This window comes from Diaphorina citri, unplaced genomic scaffold (genome assembly GCF_000475195.1).
Source record: "Diaphorina citri unplaced genomic scaffold, Diaci psyllid genome assembly version 1.1 scaffold890, whole genome shotgun sequence".
NCBI classification, from domain to species: domain Eukaryota; kingdom Metazoa; phylum Arthropoda; class Insecta; order Hemiptera; family Psyllidae; genus Diaphorina; species Diaphorina citri.
The window spans coordinates 55,080-63,107 of NW_007378321.1; the positions used below are offsets into that span (position 1 = coordinate 55,080).

The window sequence follows — 8,028 nt, forward strand, 5'->3', positions numbered from 1 at the left end:
AATAAAAGCAATTGCATAAAAAGTAAATAGAATAATATACCTACAAGTAAATAGGTACCTACCAAAGTAAATATATAGGACAACAAAAGGTCCATCAGAGTAACAGCGCCGTAACAGACAGACATACATGTACATGTTTCTGTGTATGCAATATGCAACAATTAGTCGAATTTTGCGTTATTTTCATAGTATAAATTCTTGCTGTTTCTTATTTTCAAAAAATGTTATAACTTTTTCTACGTTTCTATTGAAAATTAAAAAGGTTCTCTAATTTTATTTATGAGAGATTATTATTTCTTTCTGAACTCTTAACTTTTATGATAGGTATCTATGATAGGTCCTTGTTGTGTAAAACCATCCTTGTGTAAAATATTGTGGTAGGTATTTAAATGTTAATTACAAAAATACAAAATTCAGCCCTAATAAGAATGAGGTATTATTTTTATCCATGTCTACTCATATTTCAGCCGAACGAAGTAGACAGAGTGCCCGAGAATGCAGAGCAAGGAAGAAGCTGAGATATCAATACTTGGAAGAGCTTGTATCTGACAGAGAAAAAGCTGTGTTCATTTTGAAGGAGGAACTGGAAAAAGTAAGAAGGCATTCCTTTTAATATTGTTAGGCACCTAATACAAGGTATGTAGGTGCCTTGTAATTAGGTGCCTACCTATGCATGTTGGCAATGCTTTGGTCAAATATCAATTAGAGCACATCTACCCTTGATAAACATTATTGCAGTATGTATGTATAATATTTATTAGGTGTGATTATTGGGTAGCAGCCCAATTATTTGATAAAGGTACATACCTACCTACTATGAAGGCACTAAAAAAAAAAAAAAACTTATCGGATAGAAAAAAGAATCTTATTGGATTGGTAATAAAAACATGGACTTTTTCACATGGACTTCTTTAGACTTGGCCTGGGGGGGGCAACTTTGAAATTTTAGGTAAGGACTTGTGATACACCATATCAAAGGTCTGAGAGAACAAAGTACCTACTTTGATACAAGTTTGAGCTAAATCCGACAACCAGAGCTGGAGTTATGACCTATTCAAATTTTCATTTTTCCATGTTCTCCCGCCGAAAGGGGGAAGAACCTAAAATGGGAAATTCTTATTGATGTATGCTTCAAATAGGTCCCACTAATGATTCACAACGAAATTCAGTCCCAAAAATAAAATTTCGAAACATCCATTTTCACCCCTGGAGGTCATTAGGAACAAAAGTTTAAATTTAGTTTTTGGGTCCGAATTTAAATATGAACTACTTTTACATAGTCTATACTATATAATAATAATAATAATAATAATAATAATAATAATAATAATAATAATAATAATAATAATAATAATAATAATAATATCTGTTTTGTCGCCTTTCATTAGACATCAAGATCGTCGAAATCGAACGACCGAAACCGGAGATACAACAAAATGTTTCAACTTTTTATTCAACTTTTTCTGAGGGTGCCTCTCATTTTCCCCAAAACACACAAAATGGCGGTTATCTACTAGAGAACCGATCGAAACCGCTCATGCATATGGGAATGATTATTGTTGGAAATGATCCCATATATCTACTGTAGGCCGTTGTCCCTATAATTCTGGACCACCCTGTATATACTTGTACCAAAGGTACTACGTTCTTAAAGACCTATGATATGATGTATCACAATAGGGTTTATACGCGACCTGGAAACACAGGAAAAGTCATAAAATCTGAAAATTGGTCAAAAAGTCATTGAAAAATCGTGAAAATTTTAAGAAAACCTGGAATAGTCATGGAATTTGCCACCCGGTCAAAAATTAAAAATATTCAAATTAAAGTATCAAGTATTTCCGAAAGACGGCCTGCGGCGGATTCCCCCTCATATTCATTGACGTTCTGCATATTGCATATTTTATTTAAATGAAGGGGTAATCTTTCTGGTTTTTAAGTACCTCCCCCCCCTAATTTTCCGGAATTTTTCTGGAAAAGTCATTGAATTTCATTCCGGGAAAAGCGTATAAATACGGCTCAAGTAGGGGGTTCTCATTTAAGATTTGGTCCATCTGGGGGGTCCTCCAAAATTTTGAGTACATTCAAAATTCTTTATCATAGTCAAAGGTTGTATGCAAAATTTCAGCTTCAAAGGGTGAACAGTAAAATTATTAAAAGGGTGGCCTGGGACTTTGTGAACAGACTGTATAATCTATAATACAATAATTATACCCTAATTTACCTTTTTTGCCTTCCTTGATCTTCTCTGGTAACAACCAATATCGTAGAGGGAGAGAAGAATAAGTAGATAAGAGGAGACAGGAGGAGACATGAATAATAATAATAAAAATAATAATAATAATAATAATAACTACAGGTTGTTTTAATAAAAAGTTGCCACCCCTGAAATCTCTAGAACTGTTTGGATTTAGGAAAATTGCTAAAAAAAAACATATTTCTTTATTTTTAAGGAGAACCTATTTTTTGGAGATCTCAATATTCCGGCAGTATCAGGGGTGGCTTCAGGGGGGGGGTAACCTTTAAAATATTATATTATAAAATCTTAAATAAGAACCTCTATTTGTGGTACATCATGTCAAAGGTCTTAAAGAACGTAGTACTTTGGTACAAAAAAAAAAAAAAATCTCCCTGTAGGTATGTACAATAAATGATCAAAATGAACATTATTTTTCAATTGTGTTTATTTTACATTTTTTTTATTTACTACATTGTATATATATATATTTAACTTTATAAGGAGAACCAAAAGGCAGATATATTTTGCAGAACTTCAAAGAATTATTATAGTTTATTTGTAAAAGCCAACATGTTTTGGAGGCGCTCCCTCCATCATCAGGGCTACAGGAAACACTAAACAACGAGGTACACTGAACACAGAAGACTAGAGGAGATCACAGAAAGAGGGTAGGTATAAGGTTAAAATTATAAAATATGAACATATGAAAAATATAAATCTGGGGCTAAAAATTGGAAAGACATGGTTGTGTTTTTAGCCCCAGATTTATATTTTTCATATTTTATAACTTTAACCTTATACCTACCCTCTTTCTGTGATCTCCTCTAGTCTTCTGTGTTCAGTGTACCTCGTTGTTTAGTGTTTCCAGTAGCCCTGATGATGGAGGGAGCGCCTCCGAAGCATGTCGGCTTTTAACAAATAAACTATAATAATTCTTTGAAGTTCTGCACAATATATCTGCCTTTTGGTTCTCCCTATCAAGTTGACCCACAGAACTTATATATAATGACTGCTGAAACCCTCAAAGAGATCATTGTATATTTATTTATTAAGTTTCTATTAATTATTTTTTCAAATATAAATCTCAGAACATACATTTTTTATTTTTTTAAAATGGTATACCCATAAGCTTGTGCCACGGATGGGGAAAGGGGAGTCGGGAAGATCTCAATTTCCCAGACTATCTTTACGGCTGGTCTTCATTTGTCACATGGATTAAGCACAGATTAAACACTGATAGGTGAAGCGCGATAAGAAGTAGTCAGAGAAGGTGTTTGTAATCAACCAACAATGAAGGTATTACGTTCGGTAGCTAGGTAGGTACACTATTCCGACCCTGGACTCGAAACTCTCAGCCTTTCGGTTTGTATCAAATGAAGATCCCTTCCTGGGGATTGGTCCAATGGTTCCGCTCTGCTTACGAGGGCGCCATTGCTAGACTACAACATACAGTCTGTTCATAAAGTCCCAGGCCACCCTTTTAATTTTTCTACTGTTCATCCTGGGAAGCTGAAATTTTGAGTGCAGCTCTTGATTATGACAATTTCGGGAGGTACTCAAAATTTTGGAGGGCCCCCCAGGAGACCAACTTTCAAATCTTAAATGAGAACCCCCTACTTGTGATACATCATATCATAGGTCTTGAAGAACGTAGTACTTTGGTACAAGATTGAGATCGATCCAATAACCAGGGCCGGAGTTATCGCCTATTCAAAATTTCATTTCTCCATTTTCTCCCACCAACAAGGGAAGCACCAAAAATCGGAAATTCATATCGATTGGTGATTTATGCTCCAAATAGATCCCACATCCCACTAATGGTTCATATTGAAATTCAGACTTAAAAATGAACTTTAGACTTTCGGCCCCGATGGCTTCCGGGGGTGAAAATGGATGTTTCGAATGTGAATCACTGATTCACTAGTGGGACTTATTTGATGCACAAATCATCAATCGATATGAATCCATTTTTGGTGCTTCCCTTTTTGGTCGGGAGAACATGGAAAAAAAAAAAAAAAATAAATACATATCTCAATTAAGGTGTATTATACATATTCAGGATGCGTGTCATATCAATGTCATCTCGCCTTTCAATTTAATTGTTCATTTTATTATTATTAAATATTACTGTTATTTTTGAAGTGGATTAAACATAAATCCCTAGTTTTATGTTCTGTACCTATGTACCTAGTCCGTTTTTACTTACCTTTATAAAGTCCGGGGTTTGATTTTCGTTTTTTGACAGATCGACCCGACGTAAATTGATAGGTAGTTTCAAAGTTTTCACTAGCAGAACGACTGCTCTGGAGGGCGGAGCTGTTTCGTAGTAATATAGTTCTAGTGGCATATTTGTTTTCCCTGTGAGACTGAATCTTCACTCTCACTGCCTTTGAAATCTGGGATTAAATAATAATAATAATGATAATAATAATACCAATACCAATACCAATACCAATACCAATACCAATACTAATACTAATACTAATACTAATACTAATACTAATACTAATACTAATACTAATACTAATACTATAATACTAATACTAATACTAATGATAATGATAATAAAGTACATGTTTATTGTACCATTGTACTGTTGTGTTTATGCCGCCACTTAATGATAATAAAGTACATGTTTATTGTACCATTGTACTGTTGTGTTTATGCCGCCACTTAAACTCTTTCCTTTCTTCTAGGTAGGTACTATTTTGTATCGTACCAGTTAACTAAACATGGCCTACAGAACCAAACCGTTGCTTTTGCCAAGGTTCCTAGCAAAATCCTCTACAAGGCATTCACAAGTGGTTAAGAGAAGGTATAAATAAATAAATTGAGAAACTTATAAACTTATTAAATTGATTAAGATGTATTGTTATCTATATGTATAAGGACAGTATAAATAATTATATAATTAAAATAAAATACTACTTGCAAATGAAAATAAAACAGAGTAGATTTGTGGAACAACCAATTTATTCTAAGTTTAAATATCGTCTGCCGTGAAGATGCCGTAACTGGCGAAACCGGGTATGGTAGTGAATAAAATAATATTGTAAAAAGAAAAAAAGCGATCTGTTTTTCATTTTCCCCTATTGATTTTAATTTGTTTTTAGCAAGTGTTGTGTATAGCCTTGAAAGTTCTAACTTTTTAATATTATCATTTGATTAAATATACATAGGTACTTAAATAAAAAAGCGGGTATATTACCTGCTAGGGTACTTGGATTTCTTCTATAGGTAATTCACAATAATATTCTTATCACTCATGGTCCGAAACACTACCAAACAGAAATCACAAAGAAAGGTAACTCACCTTTTGAGACGTAGGTACCTAATGTTTCTCCGATACAAATGACCGCGCGGGGAATGTTGATAACAGACAGGTACCACCTGATGTTGATAACGACAGTTTAATGGAAAAACCATAAGCAGGTACCTACTCTTGTTTACATTACGATCGCGAGTTCAAGGTGATCTCACTGAGGTTTATCACACTTCTATTTATGGCATACCTAGCTCACAGTATTTACCAAGTCATACTACTAAGTATGTACTACTACCTACCTACTCACTATAACTGAGCCAAGTGCATTGCGTATGTTATGTCGTTTCTGTCTGTCTCGGTGACTTCCGTATTTTCTCGGTCTCTTATTTTGCTTACTTGGCTAATTTGTATTTTGCCTTTTTGGTCAAATTTGGCTTTGGCATTTCTTAGAATCAAGACAGTTCGTGCCAGGCTAGTCAGCGATGAAAGTAGCACGCTAGGTTCCGGGCTCGATTCCCGCCCGGTGCGAACTTTATATCTTAACAGATTCATTCACGGCACGGCACGGCTGGCTGGCTTTGTTCTATAATAGTGTCCTCTCCTCTTCGATCTCGGGATCATTGTTACAGTTCGACCCGTAGGTTCTCAACTAAGCTTATCTTTATGTCGAATGTCTTGAATTCGTCTGGAGGAGAAAACAAGAGTAGGACAGTAGGTAGGTATGTATAATCTTCGTACATATAGGTATACGAGTATGTACTTAGGTAATGATAATAGAATAGTGTTAAATCAATTCCACTTTTACAAACAACCAAACAAACAAACAAACAAACAAACAAACAAACAGAAAACCGCTCTTATTAATAAGACTAGCTGAATTCCGTCGCTTCGCTCCGGAATCCCGCTAGTTCATCCCGAGCAGTCATGGGTAAGTATTCAATTTTTTCTAGATTTTTCAAACTGGATTTCATTTTGGTGCTGCGTTTCGGTTGGCTAAACTTTTGAATGATTCTAAGCCTGGTCTTTGAACTTCTTCATAGAAGATCATATTTTTCTCACATCGCTTGATCCAGGCTTGAATTTTCCAGTAGCTCTCAACTTCCGGAAGTAGGGTCTGCAAAACAAGGATATTTTTTTTTCTTTTTTATGGACCATTGACAATGAAATAGGGTTATGAAGTAAAATAAATATTCCTTTGTTATTTTTCTCTTATTCGAATACATCTTCACTTACCGCCAAACTCGTTACTGTGGCAACAAGACTGAAATCAGCGACCGTCATTTTATCCCCAGCTACCCATTCTGTCTGTTTGAGTAATCCCTCTACAAAGTCTAAAGCCTCCAAGGCAATTTTCTTCTTATCCTCAAGGATTGTAGTTTGACCTTCGTACACCATGGGTCTCTGGAAAATTAAAAAACTAAAGTAAGTATTTGTAATCACTTTCAATAATTGCTCATTATATCTCATTATAGTGGGACCTATTTGAAGCACAAATTACCAATCAATATGAAAGTCCCATTTTTGGTGCTTCCCCTATTGGTGAGAGAACATGGAAAAATGAAAATTTGAATAGGCCATAACTTCGGCCCTGGTTGTCGGATTGAGCTCAAATTTATACCAAAGTAGTACGTTTTGTAAGAACTTTGATATGATCTATCACAAGTAGGGGGTTCCTATATAAGATTTTAAAGTTGACCCCCCCTGGGTCTGTCCGTGATAGTGCCGAAAAATTAAGATTCCCTTAGGATAGATTCCTCTTGGAAATAAAGAAATACGTGTTTTAGCATTTTTCCAAATTCCAAACGGTTCTCTAGTTTTCAGGGGTGGCAACTATTTTTCTAAACCTCAGTAAGAAAAACATGACCTATGTGTCTTAGTACAGGAAAATTAGACTTTCACTTCGGATTTTTGAGCCTATCAGAAAACCGGTTGAACAAATCGTAGAAAGGTCGGGTTTTGCAGATTTCGCATCCATTTTCACGTCCGACCAGGAATATCAAATAAAATTTGCTTAAAGTTAAAGGGAAGTGGGAGAAAAGTTGAGCTGAAAATGCCAAAAAACGATGAAATTCTGTTCCGTGTTAATATAGGCCGGGCGGCGCTTCGAACTTTATAGTATACGTACGATAATATTTGCGAGTGAGGGAAATAGTACTCCATTGTCAAAGTGTAGCCTGGAGTCCACTATGGCTCTCTTCTTCAAATCCCTAGGATAGAGATGAGAGCTGTTCATTCCGTATTGAGATGTGAGGTAGGTGAGAATAGCGTGACTGTCGGAAATATAAATCCCGTTGTCATTGAGAACTGGCACCTTCTTCAGAGGATTCATCTGGAAAAGTTTAAATAAAGGAATTGAGCATAAGTATTTGTCATTTCCCGATCAATACAGTTCTCTACTAAATTTTATGAGCTATATTTTGGTGTAAAATCACCGACCTCCAGAATCTAAGCTCACTCAGCTTCACACTCAACGCCTTAAATAGATATCTCAATTAAGGTGTATTATACATATTCAGGATGCGTG

The 8,028-nt window shown here is 35.3% G+C and overlaps 1 protein-coding gene and 1 long non-coding RNA gene across 2 annotated transcripts; both read right to left on the reverse strand.

Annotated features, from left to right (window-relative positions):
- Positions 1 to 4,454: 4,454 nt before the first annotated feature.
- Positions 4,455 to 6,115, reverse strand: LOC113468908. Its single transcript, XR_003392494.1, has 2 exons — positions 5,448 to 6,115; positions 4,455 to 4,635 (listed from the first exon to the last, which is right to left on the reverse strand). It is a non-coding gene; the product is annotated as an uncharacterized LOC113468908 (long non-coding RNA).
- Positions 6,116 to 6,422: 307 nt separating this feature from the next.
- On the reverse strand, positions 6,423 to 8,028 carry LOC103512823 (glutathione S-transferase 1-like). The gene is made up of 3 exons (XM_008477608.3): positions 7,630 to 8,028; positions 6,738 to 6,905; positions 6,423 to 6,618 (listed from the first exon to the last, which is right to left on the reverse strand). The coding sequence occupies exons 1-3, from the start codon at positions 7,831 to 7,833 to the stop codon at positions 6,472 to 6,474; spliced, it is 519 nt and encodes a 172-aa protein (XP_008475830.1). The 5' UTR covers positions 7,834 to 8,028; the 3' UTR covers positions 6,423 to 6,471.

Excerpts from the sequence above, each read along its gene's own strand:
- LOC103512823 (XM_008477608.3), bottom strand. The coding sequence starts at position 7,833 with ATGAATCCTCTGAAGAAGGTGCCAGTTCTCAATGACAACGGGATTTAT. Across the intron at positions 6,906-7,629 it reads CCTCACTCGCAAATATTATC|AGACCCATGGTGTACGAAGG; the intron begins GTACGTATACTA and ends TTAATTTTCCAG. Across the intron at positions 6,619-6,737 it reads CCACAGTAACGAGTTTGGCG|ACCCTACTTCCGGAAGTTGA; the intron begins GTAAGTGAAGAT and ends CTTGTTTTGCAG.